Below are 22,621 nucleotides of genomic sequence, written 5' to 3'. Positions count from 1 at the left end.
CATAATTCCCTCTACCTTACCTAAGGCCCCACTTCTAGCTGAAGAAAAACAGCCCCTAAGCATGATGCTTCCATCACCATGCTTCACTGTTGGTATGGTGTTCGTTTGGTGATGTGCAGTGTTGTCTTTGCGCCAAACATATCCTTTGCAATTAAGGCCAAACAGCTGAACCTTGGTTTCATCAGACCATAACACATTTCCCCACATGCTTCTGGGAGACTTCTAGGAAATGTGTTTTTGCAAAATTTAGCCGGGCTTGGACATTTTTCTTCGTAAGAAAAGGTTTCGGTCTTGCCACTCTATCCCATAGCCCAGACATATGAAGAATATGGGAAATTGCTGTCACATGTACCACATAGTACATAGCACAGTACTTGCCAGATATTCCTTCAGCTCCTTTAATGTTGCTGTAGGCCTCTTGGCAGCCTCCCAGACCAGTTTTCTTCTAGTCTTTTCATCAATTTTGGAGGGACGTCGAGTTCTTGGTAATGTCACTGTTGCGCCATATTTTCTCCACTTGATGATGACTGTCTTTTCACTGTGTTCCACGGTATATCTAATGCCTTGGAAATTCTTTTGTACCCTTCTCCTGACTCATACCTTTTAACAATGAGATCCCTCTGATGCTTTGGAAGCTCTCTGCAGACCATGGCTTTTGCTGTAGGATGCAACTAAGAAAATGTCAGGAAAGACCTACTAGTACAACTGAATTTTATTTGGAGTTAATTAGAGGCACTTTAAATGATGGCAGGTGTGTACTGACTCCTATTTAACATGATTTTGAATGCGATTGCTTAATTCTGAACACAGCTACATCCCCAGTTGTAAAGAGGGTGTGCACACTTATGCAACCACATTATTTTAGTTTTTTTATGTTTACTCCTCCCCCCCTAAAAGATTTCAGTTTGTTTTTCAATTGAGGTGTACAGTTTATAGGTCACATTAAAAAGGTGGAAAAAAATCTGAAATTATTTATCTTTGTCTCATTTTTTTACATCAGAGAAACCAGACATTTTCACAGGGGTGTATAGACTTTTTATATCCACTGTATAGCAAAATGGTTTATGATGAAACCTAGCTAGCTTCTCCCCACAATAACCACATTTCCTAGAGGAGCTAGAGCCCACGGGTACAGAAGGCAAGGCCATCTGTCAGGGGCCTCCTGGATTCCACTCGGGAATTTTGAAAGAGAAAAGAGGAACACCAATTGCTAGTCTCTCTCTTCCTATCCCCCTTGGTCTGCCAGGATTGATCATATAGTTAATTAGGGGGGGGGGATTGGGGTACCCACCCGGTCTGACCAGGCTGACCCGACATGGTCCATGTGGGCCCCCTCTATCCTCCTAGCACTCCCCCTCAAGAAAGGCACTGAGTCCCGTCTTGGACTTGCCCGCAGTCACTGGTGCTGCCATCCCTTCCTCCTTCTCCATGAGGTGGTTCGGCCTGGTCTCTGCTGCAAAAGCCAGGTGTGCCATCCTGGAATGTCAGCTGACCACTCTCAGGCACCCTCCTGCTGTCTTCCTCTCTCCCTGGTGTCCCTGAGACTTCTTGCGGGTCATGCTGTGTTCCTGGCTCTGCCTACTTCCAGTCATGTGGCCAGGAGAACCTGTGGAGCCAGAGTGAGGCTTGGAGTGCACGCCTCCTCTTCCTGTTCCTCTGCAAGCTGATGGGTACTGAAGACTATGTGGGGGAGAAGGAGACAGTAGCCGGGTGGCCTCCATTTGGATTTGGGACTATAAATAAATTTGAGTAGAAATCTCAAAACCATTCTTCTGTAGGAACTGGTGCAACCACTTCTTGTGGCTGAAGTTAGCGCTAGGTGGTCATCAAATCTGCTTGTCTTTGGTCTGAAGCTGACAGTTTGCCAGGTAAAAAACTCAGATCCAGACAGACACAGAGGCCAACAGATGTCCCCCCCACTGCAAAAAGTGGGGACAGCCTTTGTTTTGAGGAAGGCTTCTAGGATAGAAGTGGGCTTGAAATTAAAAGGAAGTGGTAAGCCTCAGTTTGAATGTTGACATTTGAGGAGAACGGAAAGGTCCCTTTCTTTGAGCGGAGGTAGAAGCCATGGAGTAGGAGACTTGGGCTTTTTCTAACAAAGATTTTATTGGCTGTAAGCAAGTTGTACATACAAAAAAAGCCAACAGAGGCCATATCAAACATTCAGAATAAAAATGTAGACATCAGCTGAATGAGGCCTTTAGAGATATAGCCAAAGAAGGTACACTAAAAAATATGCATGATAAAACAACAAAGAACAGCCTCACAAACTGAAGGCTGCTGTATAGAAATGAGGGCTAAAAACACAAAGTAGTCAAGTAGGAACAGATGTGTAAATAGCAGCAGAGCGTCTCCAGTGGAAAATAAAAGGGGAAGAGACCAATTATGTAAAAAGACAGCCTAAGCTGGAGGACACCTTATCATTAAATCAAAAAAAGAGAAAAGTGGAGAGGGGGAAGTCATACCACTTTTGTATGGTGCACTGTGCACCATACAAGTCATTCCTGAGCTAGGGTGTCCATGATACACAAATTGTAATGTTTCACTTTCTATACTGTACATTACATATTTCTAGCCCTGCCACTCTGCATACTACTCACTCTTGAATGTAAGATTCTCTATAATGTGCTGCCTGTTACATACACCTGACCGCTCCACTTTGAGCCCTATACTGTACCTTATATACTCCTGATTGTGCTGCTATGTATGCCGTACTGTGTGTTGTATACTCTTGACTACTTCACTCAGTATAGGGTGAGAGAAAAGGAAGGTATTTACATGTACATTACACTTAATCATTACAAAACTATTTCCAGATAAACTGGTAATAGCACTTTACTTCTAGATTACCCTCTAAGAGATCTTGAGTTGAACTGGGATCTGGAGCTTTAGATTTACCAAAAGAAAAAACCTGCTAGTTATATTAGATTCGTTATAATCCAGCCAAAAGACACTCTATAGGAAATGTACCCAGCCCAGAATAAAAAGGGAAGGACTGATGCAAACCATATCATATAACCAGCTGTAACAGCTACTGTTTAGCTACAAGGAAGCTTAGGGGTATGGAGTGGCAGTGTAGAGGACAGAAAAGGAAGAAGGGTTCCTTTCTGAGCGCAAATAAAACTTTAAATACTTAAAAAAAATGGTCAATAATAAGTGAAGTCCATAAAAATGATCTAAACAATTTTTGCTTGCTATAACTCACAACTAATGGTTGTTGAACACTATACAGATATGAAACCATTTAAAATAAACATGGAAAAAGCAGCAGAAAACATGGTAATCTTCTGATGTTGCAGTTAATCTTGTCCTCTTATATGAAATACTTACAAGTAAGAGATCCATGGTGCCAAGCCGACAGAGCTCTTGGTTAACACTAGGAGTATTGGCATGCAACAAGGCAGCTATGAGGCGTGTAGTGTGGAGCCGGGCATTGCCTAAAGGTTCTTCCAAGATACCAATAGTGGTCAAGATTGATTCTTTCTGTAATACAAAATTATAGAACAGCTAATGCAATCATTGTGATTGATTTATCAGTACCATGGATGGTAAATCTGGCTGTCAATCATAAATACAGTTGTGCTCAAACGTTTGCCTACCCCTAGAGAATTACATACCATATGTACCATTTTTAAAGAAAATATGTGTGAGCAGGCAAAATCATAACACAAAACATGACAACAAGTAAACAAATTAAATGACTCCTGTTCAAAAGTATGCATACCCTTCGCTCTTTATACTGTGTATTGCACCCTTTAGCATCAATGACAGCATGCAGTCTTTTGTAATAGTTGTCTACGAGGCCCCAAATTTTTGTGGTACAGCTGCCTATTTGTCTTGGCAAAATGCCTACAGGTCATGCAAAGTCTTTGTTTGTCTTGCATGAACCACATGTTTCAGATCTCCCCAGAGTGGCTCGATGATATTAAGGTCCGGAGACTGTGATGGTCACTCCAGAACCTTCAACTTTTTATGATGTAACCATTGGAGAGCCAACTTGGCTTTGTGATCAGCCAATGACTGATATGAATAGTGGCCCATTGCCAGTACTATGTAACCGCTGTGACCAATCACAGCAGGTCACATGACAATTGTAAATAACGGATGGCTTCCTTTCATGCCATCCATGGTATACAATTGTGTTGCTAGCTGTGATTGGTCACAGTGATCACATGGTACAGACTGGGCCAATCACACCCATCTGTGTCATTTGATTAGATGTGGCCAATCACAGCTAATCAAAACAAACTGAACGAATCTATTTCATTCAGTAAAATGCTTGTTTATAGCAACAAAATTAATTGCTATAAGCAAAGTGTAAAAAAACAACAATAATAGTAATCACTTCTCCAGAGTAGTACAATGTTACTATGGTAAGTTTATATTACTCTAGTCACAGTGTATTATAAAAATCATTAAATAAAAAAATAATTTAAAAAAATTAGAAAAAAAATTTTTTTTTTTGTGTTGTCACCAGTCAGTGTCTCTGATCACAGCAACAACAGTTATATGACGACGCTGTACAGCACTGGTGACGGTGTTAAAATAAATAATACTGATCACTTCCCCAGAGTATTACAAAGTTACTATGGTAACATATTACTCTGCCAGTGTATTATAAAAAAAAAATCATTTAAAAAAAAAAGGAAAAACAATTTAAAAAAAGAAAAAATTTTTTTTTTTTTTTTGTACCGTCACCAGTGTTTCTGATCACCGCTACATCAGTTATATGATGACGCTGTACTGCACTGGTGACAGTATGTGTAAAAAAATGTAATTTTCCAAAAATTTATGACAAAAAATTACAACTTAAAAAAAAAACACCCACCATGCCTCTTACTAAATAACTTAGACTGTCCACTTTAGTTTGGGGGAAATCTGTGCCTCCTGGCATTTTTGAGCCTCGAGAAATGAGATCGGCCATCAGTACAGGAGGATTGATTGATTTTCAGATATACAGGTGTACCTCGGTTTACAAACGCCTCTGTTAACGTAATTTTGGTTTACGAATGAAAATCCTTTGAAAATAATGCCTCGGTTTACTGATTTTTAAAAAAAAAATTCGCAATACGAAGTGTATGTCAGTGCCAATTTTTAAATGCAATTATCGGCTTTTTTTTTCTTCACTATAGCTCACAGAGCGGTCACTTTCCCTGGAGCTAAAGGAAGCTTTGCTTCTTTTAAGAAACTAAAAGAAATCATTTTTTCTTTTAACTTGGGGAAATAAACTAAAAAGAAACTCTCTTTTAGCTGGGGGGAAAGTGACAGCTGAATCTCTGAGCTATGAAGTCCCTTCGGGACTGGTATGGATTTTTATAGGGTAACTCCCACGCCAAAAATAAATAAATAAATAAATTAAAAAAAAAAAAAATGGCATGGGGTCCCCCCCCCCCAAAATCCATACCAGCCCCTCATCGGAGCATGCAGCCCTGCAGGTCAGGAAAGGGGGGGGGGCACGACGATCGAGCACCCCCCCCCTCCTGAACCATTGCAGGCCACATGCCCTCAACATGGGGGGGTGCTTTGGGGCAGGGGCCTGCTCCAGTGGTGGTTTGACAGTTCTTAAATAGGTAAGGGGCGGGGCCACCCGGGGACATCACGCATGTGACATCAATGATGTCACCTGGGGCGGGGTCACTCGGAGCAGGCAGACGGCTGGAAGCCATCTTCGGAAGCTAAGCCTTTTTAATTCTTTTTTTCGGGGTGGCAGCAGGCATCGTGATTGACATTGGATCTACTGCGGGGGACATTCTTTTAGCTTTTTCTTGTAGCCTCCCTAGCGGTCTGATTATGTCAGTATTTCTGTGCTCAAAGCGGTACATTTTTTTTGCATGGAAATATGTAGTTTTTTTATTGTAGGCCTATAATTTTTAGGAATAACTCACTTAAATCTGTTCAAAATCTGTTACTATCACTGTTCTCTAGCTGGTCTAAACCCGCTTTTGACCTAAAGGGACGATTTTGGGACGCCATGGACATTTCTCAGTTTCAAGGCAGAAAGAACAGTAAAAATGCAGGCAGGGCACAGGACAAAGTACTAGGGATAAAATGTATGCGAAATGGTTTGATACAGTAATGTTTTACTATGTGATTTTAGTGTATTGAGTGAATGTCACTTTTTGACATTTTTAAATTTCCCGCCAGTTCCAGCCCCCGTACGTCCTGACGTCGCAGGGAACGGAACCCAGAAGACAGATGCTGGCATCTGCCGGAGGACATTGCCAGGGACGCTGCAGGGGGGACATCGCGGGAGCGAAGGACAAGGTAAGTGAAGAAGAGATCCCAGAGCAACCCTTCAAGATATTCCCGAGTGTAGCTTGGGGTTACCGCTTGTGGTTCTGAAACTTTACCCCAAGCTACACTCGGGAATACCTCCAGGGAGGTTAATAAAGGACTTGTCAAAGACCGTGTCCTGTCTTTTTTCACACTACACTTTTTTGTGAATGAGTATAGGGACCATGTACCCCATACTAATTCACATTGGGGGGGCGGGATCTTGTTAAAGGGGGCATCCAGATTCCGATAAGCCACCTGCCCGCAGACCCCCACAACCACCGGCCAGGGTTGTGGGGCAGAGACTCTTGTCCCGATCAACATGGGGACAAGGTGCTTTGGAGTGGGGGGGGAACCCCCTGCTAAAAGGGCCCCCCCATGTTGAGGGCATGTGGCCTGGAATGGTTCAGGAGGAGGGGGGTACGCTTGCTCGCGCCCCCCCCCCTTTCCTGACCTGCTGGGCTGCATGATATGGGTCTGGTATGGATTTTGGGGGGGGGGGGCCCCCATGCCATTGTTTTTAAAATTTTGGCGTGGGAGTGCCCGTCAAAATACATACCAGAGCCAAAGGGCTTGATATGGATGGGAGGGAGGACCCCACGCCGTTTATTTTTTTGAATTGCCAGCAATTCTTTTACATTCAGCTGTCAGTGGGGAACTCCGTTAACAGCTGAAACATTAACACATGGTTGTCACTACTAAACTACCACATGACTTGATAAAAACTCATGCGGTATTTTAGTAGCGTTTACTTTTTTCTGACCTCAGGAACGGATTAATTGGTTTTCAATGCATTCCTATGGGAAATGGCGTTTCAGTTTACAAATTTTTCGCTATATGAACAGTCCCGCAGAATGAATTAAATTCGTAAACCGAGGTATACCTGTATACCATAGTTTGTGGACTCTATAATGTTCCTACAGACTAAATAATATGCACTGATTGGGGTTATTTTCACCAAATAAATGTAGCATAATACATTTTGGCCTAAATTTATGAAGAACAATCATTTATTTGAAAATTTTTTATAACAGACACAAAGAAAATGTGTTTTTTTCCAAATTTTCTCTCCTTTTTGTTTATTTGGTAAAAGATAAGAAAAAAAAACAAGTGGTGATCAAATACCACCAAAAGAAAGTTCTATTTGTGTGAACAAACTGCTAAAAATCTTGTTTGGGTACAGTGTTGCATGGTCGTGCAGTAGTCATTCAAAATGCGACAGCGCTGAAAGCTGAAAACTGGCCCGGGCAGGAAGGGGGTAAAAGTGCCTGGTATTGAAGTGGTTAAATAAAACAGCTTTTTGGCATGAGCAGTCATTTTCAATATCAATGCCAAAATTTCACGGTTTCTGTCAGGGTATGCAAACTTTTGAGCACAGCTGTAAGATACTGCTCCCTGTTCAAACAAAGAAAGTGTCTTAATTGTTATCTGTACCAGCTGGGGAAAACACAAAACAATGCACTGGATATGACAAGGCGCTGATGCTAAAAATCAGCACAGGAACTAATATTTAGTGCATATGATTAGGTAAATTTTATTTTTAAAGTGGCTGAAAACCCTCACATATACCCAGTGAAGTAAATAGCATCAAATGATACACAGAGATGACAAATCCTCCTGCATACGTTGTACCTGTTTATCTGTAGCACTTTCTCCTCTACATCAGTTCAGAGTACAGAATTTACACAGGATCTCTCAGCTCTGAAAACCAGAGAGCGGGGGATCTGAAGCCTCACCGTACAGATCTTAGTGAGAGCAGCTCCGAGCCCTGACTGGAGGGAAGGGACATACCACCCTTCACACAGTACACTGAGAACATGCAGAACTGTGGTTGTCAATCACAGGCTCTCCTCATCCATCACCTTTTTATCTTTTGATATCAGGAAAATCTGTCTCATGCAGATAGAGTAATATGGCAGCAGAGAGAAATCACACTTAGTGCTTTTAGATTAAGGCAAGTACACAGCATAGAAGGATACACTGAATATTCTTATAACAGAATATATAATGAACATTGTTTGCAATTCTCGACTAGAGGATAAAATGTTAACAAGTAAAAATTCACCTTTGGAGGATGTTGAAGCAGGTGGTGAAAATCCTTCAGGCGTGATTCTATACCCTGAAGAATACTACTGCTCACAGCAGGACCTTGTCTCTCAAACCCCTGAGGAAGTGCATCTAGGAGAGGATCCGTACTGCAGATAGCAAAAGAAGTAATTAATCACTACCAGTGACAAATCAAGAGAGGAGGAAAAAGTAAGAAAGCACAAACGTAGCCAAGAGCCAATCTATTCTAGGCAAAATAGAATAATGAGCTCAAATAAGTTTTAATTTCAGCTAAAAGACTTATGGAAGAAGATGTGTATGGAATGCCAAGTTAGAAATATGATGCAGGCTTGTCAAGAGACTAGCTTATGTAATAAACAGAAGCAACTCAGCCTTTATATTTATCACACAGCCATTTCTAGCAGAATCGCAGCAATGACATACCTTGATCTTCTAGTTTCCAGAAGAGTCAGCAAGATCTGAGTGCCGCTCACAACACAGCTGTCAGTCTGCTCTCCATCAAACATATTGTGCAAAAGCTGCTCCACGCACTGCTGCCTGCAAAATGGCAAACCAAGATTAAATACTATAAAAAATGTTTTTTAAAAATCATCCAGGGAACTGCATCATTTATATGATCTTTAGCTATATTGAAGGACAGCACATAACTTTCAGAGAAATTAACATCCTTGCCATATAAAAAAAAATGGGGAAATTAACAATGATTCATGTGCCATTATAATGGTGCAAGAAAACTGGCATGAGTAGTGTGCACCACATTAAAAAAAGCAAATAGACCTTTTCAGGTCTACCAGCACCACACATTCCAGTTTCTATTTCAGACGAAAATAGACAGTGGTGCAAAATCTGTGCCTAACAAAAGGGGTTATAGCAGACTAAGCCTAGCTTACAGGACAGTACTAACCTGGAAGATAGCTTACATGTTTCTCTTCACTAATGTAGTGAACACACTATAAAAGCTGAACCTGCATATAGGCAAGGAAAGACCTTTTCCCTGCCTATATGCATGGACTTATACCATTGCAAATGTACAGTTAACAGTCATCCTCCTCCCTCTCACTGAGGGCAAGCAGATCCAAGTATCCTGCTTTCTACGTCTGGCAGACACAGCACTGGAAAGCAGATTTCGCCCAATTAACAAAAGGGGCATATGTCATCTTTGTTCATTATACATTATATATTCATTTTAATAATTATCCACATTGTATGTGCTGTAGGGCATGTACAGAACAAGTCAGTCAATAGTAACAGATTGTGCTGTAGCTAAAATTATTACACAATTAGAAAAGGGTTTCACAGATGAGTGAAATAAGGCACCATATCCAATAAGGCACTAGTACTACTTTTATATTGTGATTGGGGAAGGGGGAATAAGCCTACTTCTTGATGTTTTACAAGTGAGATTCCACCCCGAGCATATATAATGGTGTTTTTCCAGTGAGATACTACTTCCAGCGCACACATTGATCTTTTGACTGCATCCCTCCCTTCTGTACATACAAGTACCAGGCACAGTATAGTGGTTCATAACTAACTGCAGCTATGTTTTGCGTGGTCTCTGCCCCCTTCTCTTCTAAGCAACAGCAAATACATTTCAATTACAGTACACAGACCTTTTCCAGCATGTCCCTTTAACAACAGCCAGTCAACCGGCTTCTATCAGACAGACAGCTGTACGTACTGACCAGCTGTACGTTGCTGAACTGGCCATTGTCTGGCCAATATGTACCCAGCTTTATAGGGCACCTAAAAAGATGGGGTAAAGAACTACATGTACTCTGTCCCATGGGGAAATGAATAATGAAAAAAAAAAAATAATAATTCTTTATTCCCTCATTACCCATTCCTCACCACATATGTGATAACCCCATAAAGCGATTCTAAAGGTTAATTTTTTTTTCTTTGGAAAACAACAAACATGTCTACACTTATCTACTATGTGCAGTGGTTTTGCAAAGAGCAGCCTGTCAAGTCCACTGCCAAAGCTCCTGGCCCTTCCCCCCGGTCGGGTGACCCCACAGCAAGCAGTTCGCTATGGGGGCACTCGGGGCTCCATGTGTCCATTCAAGCTTAGCCCCGCCCCCTCTCACCTCATTGGCTGACTGGCTGTGATTGACAGCAGTGGGAGCCAATGGCTCCCACTTGTGGTCTCAGCCAATGAGGAGGCAGAGACCCGGGACAGCTGAGGCTGTCATTCACATCATTGGATTGCGCTAAGGCTCCAGCAAGTATTGAGGGGGCTGGGAGCACTGCTGCACACAGAAAGTTTTTTACCTTCATGCATTCAGCTTTTACAACCTCTTTAATGTCCAGTCCTCAGCCCATGCACAATATTTCCTCAGTCTCCATGTACATTAGCCCCTCAGTTGTGTTTCCTAACCACATAGATTACAACTTCTCATTGCCCAGGCCTATGCCCATGTGTTTAGGTGTTCCATCTCCTCAGCACTCAGTCTTCACCATAGGCACCTGAACCCCTCAGAACCCAGTTTTCAATTCCTGTAATTTAACCCCACAGCATTTAGTACCAAATGTGCTTATTCTCTCTGCACCTTATGTTCTGCTTGTGCACCAATCCCTCAACTCATAGTATACCGCAGATGTGACTCACTCACCAGTGCGTTAACCATGTGCTGGGGACTGGCTGCTAGGGGGTTAATAATCCCTCAGTGGCCAGTGCATGTTCTTTAACTTCAGCACTGTCTCCAGAGGATATGCCATAACCACTCACATTTATTCACTGTAACACGACAAGTATTCTCATCTCCACTGCCCCGATCCAATAGTAATCTCAGCTACAATGCAATCCTATTTCCCTGACCAATCTTCCTTGTCCCCAGCAATACTTCTACTGTTCCTGGACTTTAAGACACAGCCTCTGCTAATAACCTACTTTAATTTTGGAGTCTTTTTCTCAGCTTCCATTACCCATTTTCACGGTCACATTCGCGTTCTTTTTCAATATTCTTCCCACCACCTGCACAGTCTGCCACACTACAGACACTATCTGCCACCTCCACTGTTCCAGAATTACCTGCTCTAATTTTAGCGGATACAGTTTCTAAACAGTGATTTTGACCTCTATTCCCACCTGTAAAACCCTCTGTGTGAAGAGCTCAGCCTCATACTGATAATTTATAATTACTCAGTTTTTGGAATCAGTGCCAATGCATTATGGGTCACATTTCCCTGCCTTTCTCAGCCACCTGCAAGTCTATGACCATACTGAATTTTTTAGTGACTTTGTTGCTATAAGTGAACAGATCAATAACCACTATTTTTGAGTCAAAGAATTAACTGCTCTACCTGTTGTCAAACCCTCTCCCTTCTCTCCTGCATATTATTGTGTCTATAATACTCTCCACATCCCTTTCCTGGACATGCAGGCTGAAATCTTAGGCCTAATGAACATCTACAGCTGCCAGTTTTTTTTTCTGCATCTAAACTTCTCGGCATGTTAGCCTATATGTTTACAGAGAAAACATAGGTTTTTAGAGGAGTTTAGAGACAGGGGTGTTTGGGGGGGAAAAAAACCCCTGCTGCCAGTGTGTCCTGAAGCAGCAGCATTTTTCCAGAAAAAAAAACAAAACACTTGATGCCTGTAAATGCGTGTTAACACTATGTGCATTTAGTGATAACTAATTTAATGGCCAGAATAAATTATTATTATGGCCAGTGAAATTAAACATCCAAGCGCTTGGTGCACGCGTCAGGAGTTTTTTTTTTCTGCCAAAACACTGCTGCCAGGAAGAAAGGCTTCTAGGAGACCAAACATCCTGTGTACAGGAGGCCTTACCCTTTTGCACTTCTCTCCTGCTGGCCTTCTCTGCCTGCTGTCATACCTTCCACACACTTTTCCTGCGCATACTGTTGGCCATCATCAAATACTGTCCAATGTTATACTTTTCCACATATACTGACCCCGTCACACACGCCACACTCCTCTCCTGCACATATTGCCACTCCCTTCCTGGGCAAAATGTTTGCAGTCCAGGCATACAGCTCTGAATGCATGGGAGTCTAAACTGTTCAATACAGTGTCCAGCTGCTGCATATTACAGCCTATTAGATTGTCCTAGATATCAGGTTCCTCTTGGGCACCCGAAAATGCCAGGTTTTGTCGCATATGGGCCAAATGCCTTTGTGCATAAGGCCTAAAAAAAAAAAATAGAAAGGTGAACAATATATTAACAGCAATGGCAAAAAAAAGTATTTGGATGCTTTTAGTTATTATTTTGCACCAAATAAGTGGAAGAGCACAGTTTGAAAACGGATACAAAGTGTCCGATACTCACGATTCAAGAGTTACTAACAAAGGATCAGTTTCTAATATCTCCTGCATTTGATTGCATTGATCTCTGCTCAGTCGGATGAGATCACATAAAGTCTGAGATGCATTAGACTGCCTCTGAAAAGAGAAAGAGGACAGAAATGTGAGTGCACTACAAAGGCATGGGGCTACTCCAAAAGGCTAACTCTAATGTTGCCAAAGAATTTATAAGCCAAAGAACATCCAGTATTCTTTTTTTCTGTGCTAGCTGTGCACTGTACCAACAAACCTTCAACCTGAGAAACAAACGGCCAGATTCTTTTGAACTTCAAATGGAAAAACTACTATGAAAAAGAAACACATCCATTTATTCAGAACCAGTTAGCTAAATCTGGATTACATTTCTGTGATTTTATAAAGTGATAAAGCAGCATTGAGGGGTGGGAATTAACAAGATTTTTTCACTAACTATACACATCTGACCAAATGTATCTGTGCTAAAGAATATATATTGTTTTTGTGTGAGCCACACACTGCTATTGATTATCTCAGGGCAAAACACATCAAGCAGGCTCCATTTTACCGCTGCATTTTAGTGCAAATAAGTATGTGGAACATGTTCTCCTAAAATTTCCTTTTCAGTTTTCTGGCATATACAGCAGTCATCTGTCTGGTTAGAGTGTCTATCCCTAGGACAGGACACCTGTGCCAGAGCATCCTCCTACATACCAATTCAGCAGTAACTGTTTTTACATGAGCCCCAACTGAGGGCTGGTACACACCAGGAATCGCACAGGAACAAAATGAGTGCATGCACTACTTTAAAAAATGCACTGCAACTGGATAGCATGGTACTTCTGTACCATGTGATCTGGTGCAGGCAATTGCATTTGAAAACTGCATTTGGGGCATCGTTAGCATTGTATTGACATGTATTGTAGATCACAAGTTCAGTGCGGTCTGAATGCGGTGGGGGAAACACATGGAATGCGGGTTTCCTACACCACAATTAGCATTTTTTACCCCTTTCACCGTAAGAACTTGCTCTCACAGTGTCCTTCACAACCATAACACACACGCAAAGTTGTTACAAAGAAACAATTTTTGCTACATGACAAACTTTTCCCTGAGCACTATGGGTTATGAAAACATCATGCCTCTCTCCAGAAACAAATTATTTCAGAAAGGGCAGGGGAATGTGTCACTGCTCTAACTTATTCAGTAGTGTACGTAAATATCACCTTCAACTACTGAGCACTATAAACAGACCTTTTCAGCGGGTATGAAAAAGATACAGAAAACATGTAAAAAGGAACATAAACTGCCTTCTGGTGGAAAATAAAAATGCATACTGTATTTCATATCCACCCACCTAATTTTTTTTTTTTTGACACTTTTTTATCCCTGACAAAAAAAATAAAATCCTTTTCTCAAATACTTTTATTCACATTTCCTCCATGTTTACATGCAGAGCAAGGCATCTAGTAAAAATGACAGAAGCTGGGATGAATTTATAATATATAAAATTGCCAACGTTTCTTGAGTAGCTGCAACAACATTGCATACCATGTAACTAAAAGGTGATTATTGCAAGCACCCCATCAGGTGTTTGTCTCAACCCCTGTCTGTCACTTTGCTGGACAGCTCAGTCTGTCTGTAAGCAACTCTGGAGTAGAAAACATAAATGTGAAATACAGGAATTAATATATTCAAGTATAAGATAATACACATATTACTTCATACATTCATCAGAATACAACATTTTCAAAAAAGTAGACCTAAAAGTAAAGGATGTTATCAGAGTTGTTTAAAATTAATCAGGTTCCTATAAAGATATTTTTCTTTGTACAAAGACTTTCCCCAACTGCACAAAAATTAATTATAGCAAACATAGCTTGCCCAGGGATGTGCGATTAGTATCGGCTAACGCCAGTAGTAGGATGCCAGGCAGGTAGTTTATGTTTCCATTTAGCCTTGCTGCAGGCAAGCATCAGAGCTTAGTTGTTATGGGGAAACATTTGGGCAGCTATGGTACCGCCCAAATGCTTCCACACACCCCATAGCTCCTGGCTGTCCCCCCACCCCACACAAACACTATGTTTCCCGGGATCCGTTTGCCCATCTGCAGGCCCAGGACCAACTCAGCAGCTGCTGACGTGTAGTGGGGAGGGAGGAGAGCAGACACACATCCGCTCTCTTCCCCCTCATGCTGTGACCAGGAAGTGATGTTGTATGATGTCACTTCCGGGTCCCTGTTGACAGATTTCCCAGCCACCAAGGCCAGGGAAGAATGTAATGCGGAGCGATGTGCATTGCATTACATTCAACCCCTCCTGCCCCCCCCCACATGCAAGTAGCAACATAAAAACTTCGATTGCGACACACGTTACATATCGCCAAGCCTACAAGAATGAAAGCAATAGTTATAGCACCAGACCTCGGCCGTAACACTAAGATGATGACCTATAAAGGGCTTTAAAAGTGTCACCTATATAAAAAAATAGGGTACTAAAGTTTGTCACAATTTCATGCAGGCACGCAAATGTAAGGTTTTACATGCTAGGTATCCATTTACTTGGCGCAACAAAAATGGGAAATTTATTGCCATTTTGTGCCCTAAAATTAATTTCAGGGTGTTTTTTTTACCAAAGTTTAGCGTTTCTTACACCTTTGCGGTAATATCGTGTAACAAAAAAACTTGGAACCACCAATGTTTTATTCACTAGGGCAGTGATGGCGAACCCGTGGCACGCGTGCCACAGCCGGCACACCGAGCCTTATCTGTGGGTACGCCAGGAGAATCCAGCGGCGCGCTGTCTTCCCGGCTGTAGTGTGCGTGACAGCCGGGTCCCAAGTGCGCATGCACAAGAAGCAGTGCTCTTTGTGAATGGTAAGGCGGTACCTGGGACACATGACAGATCCCAGAAGCCGCCGGACCAATCACAAAGCGCAGCGCTTCTCGCGCATGCGCACTGGGCATCCGGCTGTCCGACGAGCGCCCACACTACAGAAGCCGGGAAGACAGCGCGCGGCTGGATAAAGGAACAGGTAAGATAAAAAAAAAAACTCTGCGGAAGTAAGAGCGGGTACCTGTCAAATTCAGGTACCCGCTCCCCCTCCCTCCCCAAAGGTCAGCAGTCATCTCTGTACTGTCCGCAGTCTCTGGTCATCCCTGTGCTGTCCGCAGTCTCTGGTCATCCCTGTGCTGTCCGCAGTCTCTGGTCATCCCTGTGCTGTGTCCGCAGTCTCTGGTCATCCCTGTGCTGTGTCCGCAGTCTCTGGTCATCCCTGTGCTGTGTCCGCAGTCTCTGGTCATCCCTGTGCTGTGTCCGCAGTCTCTGGTCATCCCTGTGCTGTGTCCGCAGTCTCTGGTCATCCCTGTGCTGTGTCCGCAGTCTCTGGTCATCTCCTGTACTGTCCGCAGTCTCTGGTCATCTCCTGTACTGTTCGCAGTCTCTGGTCATCTCCTGTACTGTTCGCAGTCTCTGGTCATCTCCTGTACTGTTCGCAGTCTCTGGTCATCTCCTGTACTGTTCGCAGTCTCTGGTCATCTCCTGTACTGTTCGCAGTCTCTGGTCATCTCCTGTACTGTGTCCGCAGTCTCTGGTCATCTCCTGTACTGTGTCCGCAGTCTCTGGTCATCTCCTGTACTGTGTCCGCAGTCTCTGGTCATCTCCTGTACTGTGTCCGCAGTCTCTGGTCATCTCCTGTACTGTGTCCGCAGTCTCTGGTCATCTCCTGTACTGTGTCCGCAGTCTCTGGTCATCTCCTGTACTGTCCGCAGTCTCTGGTCATCCCTGTACTGTCCGCAGTCTCTGGTCATCCCTGTACTGTGTCCGCAGTCTCTGGTCATCCCTGTACTGTGTCCGCAGTCTCTGGTCATCCCTGTACTGTGTCCGCAGTCTCTGGTCATCTCCTGTACTGTGTCCGCAGTCTCTGGTCATCCCTGTACTGTCCGCAGTCTCTGGTCATCTCCTGTACTGTGTCCGCAGTCTCTGGTCATCCCTGTACTGTGTCCGCAGTCTCTGGTCATCCCTGTACTGTGTCCGCAGTCTCTGGTCATCTCCTGTACTGTGTCCGCAGTCTCTGGTCATCCCTGTACTGTGTCCGCAGTCTCTGGTCATCCCTGTACTGTGTCCGCAGTCTCTGGTCATCCCTGTACTGTCCGCAGTCTCTGGTCATCCCTGTACTGTGTCCGCAGTCTCTGGTCATCCCTGTACTGTGTCCGCAGTCTCTGGTCATCCCTGTACTGTGTCCGCAGTCTCTGGTCATCCCTGTACTTTGTCCGCAGTCTCTGGTCATCCCTGTACTGTTAATTAGTTTGCACTACTGTACGAGTTGTTTTTTCTAAACCAAAAGCTCGATATTCAGGTTTCATTGCAGTGTTGGCACTTTGAAAGAAATAAGTTGGTTTTGGGTTGCAGTTTGGGCACTCGGGCTCAAAAAGGTTCGCCATCACTGCACTAGGGTGTCTGCTTTTTAGAAAACTTATGTTTGGGGGTTTTGTGTAATCTTCAGGCCTAACATGTTTTTTTTTTTAAAAAAAGGCAAAAAGGGCTTTGCCAGCGAAAGGGATATAGATGAAAGTTCACCGTCGGGAACATGTTACATGTTCTACCCATTTTTAAGGTGGACCCAGCCGGGTCATCCATTCTGTGCAGGAATCAACTATGAGTATCGGCATGCTTTGCAGATGTCGGCTTGTAGTGCTCAATGAGCTACTATGGTGCTGCTGAGCACTCTGATAGTTCATTGATTCTTCTTGTCAGTTTGAAACTGCCTGCCCATATGATGTACGATGTACAGGCAGACAGATTACATTGACAGTCTTCAGGATTCCTGCATTACACCCAAGATCTGCTAATCACTGGTGTAATGCTTTACAGGCTCCTTAAAAGAAAAAAAAAATTGCTTGCAAAAAAAATGTGCATTTCTTTATTTTTTCAAAACATGAACTTGTCCTTTAACAGAGCGAACACCAGAGCTTGATTTGGCTGCTCAGCACTGCGAACCCAAGTATTTCTGTGTGCGGGAGGAACCTAAAGGAATAAAAGTTTTTTTACAGTGCCTTGAAAATGGCTGACTTTTGAAGGCAATTGATTTGGCGATGAGTAAAAATGCACGCCACACTTTTAAGATATTTTTAAAAAATTTGAAAACCATTTATCATTTTACTTCCACTTCACAATTATGTGCCACTTTGTGTTGGTCTATCACATAAAATCCCAATAAAATACATTTATGTTTTTAGTTATAACATGACAAAATGTGGAAAATTTCAAGGAGTATGAATACTTTTTCAAGGTACTGTAGTCCCTGGAAAAGTAGTTTTTTCAAAATGTTCCACAGCCCTGTTGCCATACACTGGTAGATGTTCGAATGAAAGCTTGTACAAACATTTTCATCAGTAAATTTGATGACATAATGAATGTCATTTGAAAGTCTTTTAAAATTGAAAAAGTAAACTTTTTAAGTAAATGGACTTTCCCAAACAAAAAAAAATGCATTCACGGTTGGAAATTTGAGATATATTTTCCATCCAGTTCCTTCAGATTTTCAAGTCACTGCAGTGGAAATCTGTTGTTGATTTCAGCCCACTAATTATTAGAAAATAAAAAAAATATTCTGAAAGCAAACATTTTTTTAACTGAGAAACAATTCTGACAGAGCTGTTGTTATCTGTATGTATACGTAAATAATAACTCAGGAAATAACACTCTGTATTACAGGTTACACTAAGATCTACTCACATCTTCATCCTGACTGCAGTGAATAAGATCTATTAGTCGCTGAATGAGCCTCTCTTCATTCAACCACTGAAATGACAAATATTTTAATAATACAAATTACTTAAATCAACAAACCTCAGAATTATTACTAATATTTTTAAACCAGCATTATAATATCTCAATGGCATGCTACTATGAAAAATGAAAACAACAATTAGCAAATTGCATTTCTTAATTCTGTTGCAGTGAGAGAGAAAGAAGTTAAAGCACATCTAAATTCAAATACGAACTTGAGATTCACGAGCCATGGTGCGGCTTAGAATGAGTGCACTTGTTCTGATGTCCCCTTTTTGCCCTTATCAGTAGACAAGCGATTTACGCAAACTGACTTCAGAAATCCAGCATCTGCACAGGAAGGGGGAAAGCCCAGAGCAGGTAGGAGAAGGTGCCCTATGGCACAAGCTACACAGCTTTGGCATATTTTGTTTAGTTTGTTGTCTGTAGAGGGTTGCTTAACCTCCCTGGCGGTATGATTATTTCAGATTTTTGGTGCTGAAAGCGGTACCATTATTTTGCATGGAAATTTGGCGTTTTATATTGTAGGCCTGTAATTTTTAGGAATAACTCACTGAAATCTGTCTGAACAAGAGTCTAGTAAACATCCCGGGTATGTTAAAATTTGAAACGCAAAATCATAAATTATAATTTAACATAAAAAATAATAATATAATAATAAATGTAATTCAATAATATAATCAAACCAAAAACACTGAAATTTTAAATATAGCGCCAAGTTCGCACATCACTGATCTTAGTCACAAAATCGTTTTCAGTGTCTGATGACAAATTTCCCCACAAATCATCACTCAATTCTGCAAGTGGTTCTAATTTACTATCGCTGTTCTCTAGCTGGTCTAAAAGCACTTTTGACCTAAAGGGACGCTTTTTGGATGCCATGGACGTTTCTCAGTTTCCAGGTAGAAAGAACAGTAAAAATGCAGGCAGGGCACAGGACAAAGCACTAGGGACAAAATGTATGTGAAATGGTTTGATACAGTAATGTTTTACTATGTGATTTTAGTGAATGTCACTTTTTGTCATTTTCAAATTTCCCGCCGTTCTGTCCCCCGTACATCCCGACGCTCGCAGGGGACGGAACCCAGATGACAGATGCCGGCATCCGCCGGATTACATTGCCGGGGACACTGCAGGAGGGACATCGCAGGGGCGCAGGACAAGGTAAGTGAAGAAAAGATCCCGGAGCAGCGCCCCGCATGGTAAGATGAGTGTAGCTCGGGGGTTACCGCTTGTGGTACTGAAACTTTACCCCGAGCTACACTCAGGAATACCGCCAGGGAGGTTAAAGTAGAATGTTGGGAATGTAGTCAAATAAGCTGGCCATATACTGTTAGTTTTCCTCAGCCAGGAGGCTGAAAAAAAAAAAAGAAAAAACTTTTGCCGAGCAATTTTGATCAATGATCCGACTGATCATAGTATCAGCTGACCCGGCCGAATTTTGATCAGTGCATGGACAGCTGTAGTCACAATGCAATTTTAAAGAAACCTTGCTGGTTAAAATTTCAATAATCTTACCATAATATGTGTATTTAAAGGCTAAGTTCACTTTTTAAAAAAAAATGGGATTTTTAAAATCCTTTCCTCAGAGTTCACTGAGGGACAAACTTCTGGCCTATTCTTGACCGTAGGGTTATATCGCCACCTACAGGAGTACGACATTAGGCAGAAAAAAAAAAAAAGAGAACACAGCACATTGTATGGGCAGTCCCAGCTGGTAGAAAATCCCATCATAGGCAGCTCAGTTTTGTAACAAAGCAGTACAAGTAGAAAAGAACCAACAAAGGGGCGGGTGCTGTGTCAGTCAATGAACTCAGAGAAAAGGATTTTACAGTGAGTAGAAAAAAATCCCATTTTCTCTTATGTTCATTGACAGACATAGCTTTTGCTTATTCCTGACTGTAGGGATGTCCCAAAGTAGTGCCACTTTGAGGGGTGGGAAACCAAAGAAGGAAAACACAACAATCCCTGAAAACTCCTCTGACAAGGACAGGGGAACCTAAAATCACCACCAGCAAAACCGTGTGGCTGAAACATACATCCAAATATGCCAAAACACCAACTTTTCAAAACTTTGTGAAAGTGCGCACAGACAACCGGATAGCAGTCTTGCAGACCAGAACATGGACGCCCGATGTCGAAAAACCCAGGAGAAACTATCGCCTTGGTGGAGCGTGCCACAACGGGGAAGGGAGGAACCCAACCCCTAACAGCATCGGCCTCACCAACATACCACAGACAGGGGAGAGAACAGGACACTGCCGCTACCCAGAGAGGGTCATATTGCCATCACTCGAACAGCGTGCAAAGGAAGCATCAGAGAACTATCCCCACTCACCAGGTCCTGGACACCATCATCAATGCCGGATCCCATCTGGTGAAAAAGAGGCCGCAACATCGGTATGATAAGTCCTGAGATCAGCCACGTCACCAACAGGCAACAACTGCCCCTACAAAAACATAAACTCTATAGTGCAAATGGAGAAAGAGTGATTAGGTCCCAAGCAAGAAGCCGTAGTCTCTGTATGGTAGATCCAGGTGTGTTAATCCTCTTCTATAATGGCTGCTGCTCTTCTAACAGGGTATTGAATGTCTGTGCACTAAAACAACAAACAGAAGGCGCCTTCTGTTTGTTTATTGTTTTAGAACAACTGCCCCTACTACTGCTTCTCTTAGATGGAGGAAGAAAGAAGGACAATACACCTCCGCCCCCGGCTAGGAAACAAGAGTGCGATCACATGCAATTGCATAGGAAGGATTGCCCTCCAACAAAATGGCGGATGCAGACGCTCACTCCTCAGGAAATGCAGGCCAGAAAGGGGTGGGCACTGGGCGGAATGTTGAAAGGCAGTGTCCCGCCAGCACAGCACCGCTCATGCAGAGGGAGGACACCCAGCAGGAGCAGAAGTGACATCAAGACAGGGCAAAATGCCCTAAGGTAAAATGGTAGGCTCAGCTACAGCCCCATAAGCCACAACCCGGTGAGTAAAGTTTTTAGGCCTCCCGACCTAAAACACTGGCCACCAAGAGGAGCAGCAAGGCAACCCCCCCCTCACCACAGCATGTGCAAAGAGGTAACCAAAAGGGGCAGGGAACCCATCATGCACTCACACAGCCCCAGGGCCCATATACAGCTTGAGAAGGAAGAAGGGAGACCAACTGCCCAGCCAGAAGGCTATGTGGCAGTAGTCGAAGCATAACATGGTCCGGTGGGGTGCAACTGCATGTTCACCAACCAGAAGACATCCCTCAGTATCCATGGGGGAGCAACAACTGACGAAGGGGAGGAGTCCTAATAGGGACTGACCTGCCCCAAACCCACTACCACCCACAGGGAGACTCAAAGGGAGACCATCAAACCCGCAGAAGGGGAGAGTAGGGCAGGTATGGGAACGGAGGACCTGGACACAAAACAATCATGGCCCAGAGAGTGGAGGAGAAACCCTGTAGGGCCGACCACCCCATAGAGTACCCGCACCCCAACACCATGTCTTGGGACGGAAGGGGGGAGTATCTACTTACCAGTCCAGCAGAGCATACAGGTAAGGCTCCCATGACAGATCCTCCTCTCCTAAGTAGAGGGGCTGTCAGCCAGGGTAACACTATGTGTCCTTGCAAGATGTTTAACCTGCTGGCCGCCCCGGTCCAGGATGAGGTTCATCAAGACCGACCCAGTTTTTACCTAAAAGGTAGACTGGGGTGATCAATGGATCTATATTATCCAGCCTGTTGATTGAAGATCTCTGCAGGACAAATAAAGGAAGAAGAAAAAAAAAAAAGCTATGGAACTGAGGTCCCAGCAAAGAACTAGGTCCTCCTTACTAGGCAGAAAAAAACTGAGCTGCCTATGACACAGAGGGGATTGTTTACAAGCTAGGACTGCCCATAGGCGGTCCTGTGTTTTTTTTTTTGTCTAGTATTCTCTTTTTCTGCCTAGTGTCCAACTCCTGAAAGTTGCGATATAACCCTACAGTCAAGAATAAGTAAGAGCTGTTTCCGTCAATGAACAGAAGAGAAAAAAGTAATAAATGGCCAAGATTTCTGCCGGTCAGCATCGAGGACACCATTTATCCTGAGCATATCTCCAACTCCACTTGCAGAAATGCAGACTCAGGCTTCCAAGGAACCTCCAGTACGCTTCACTGTTTCCTGCAAACACTCATCATTGTACTGCTCTCCAGCCCATTGAGAACAATCTGCCTCTGCT

The 22,621-nt window shown here is 43.0% G+C and overlaps 1 protein-coding gene across 2 annotated transcripts in view; it reads right to left on the bottom strand.

The window, feature by feature from the left end:
- PPP6R2 (protein phosphatase 6 regulatory subunit 2) overlaps nt 1-22,621 on the bottom strand; it is a 150,322-nt gene that overhangs the window by 92,417 nt on the left and 35,284 nt on the right. For both annotated transcript variants that reach the window (XM_089676975.1, XM_089676976.1), the window contains exons 6-10: nt 18,361-18,426; nt 12,636-12,748; nt 8,764-8,877; nt 8,339-8,468; nt 3,331-3,483 (exon numbers count right to left, since the gene is read on the bottom strand). In XM_089676975.1, coding sequence (XP_089533101.1) covers nt 3,331-3,483; nt 8,339-8,468; nt 8,764-8,877; nt 12,636-12,748; nt 18,361-18,426 — 576 coding nt within the window. The remainder of the gene's footprint in view (nt 1-3,330; nt 3,484-8,338; nt 8,469-8,763; nt 8,878-12,635; nt 12,749-18,360; nt 18,427-22,621) is intronic.

This window comes from Staurois parvus, unplaced genomic scaffold (genome assembly GCF_062004578.1).
Source record: "Staurois parvus isolate SC_StPar_1 unplaced genomic scaffold, SC_StPar_1.0 ptg000175l, whole genome shotgun sequence".
In the NCBI taxonomy this organism is placed as follows: Eukaryota; Metazoa; Chordata; class Amphibia; order Anura; family Ranidae; genus Staurois; species Staurois parvus.
Note: the sequence above shows the minus strand (reverse complement) of the source record. Positions and strands in the feature narration are given on the sequence as shown.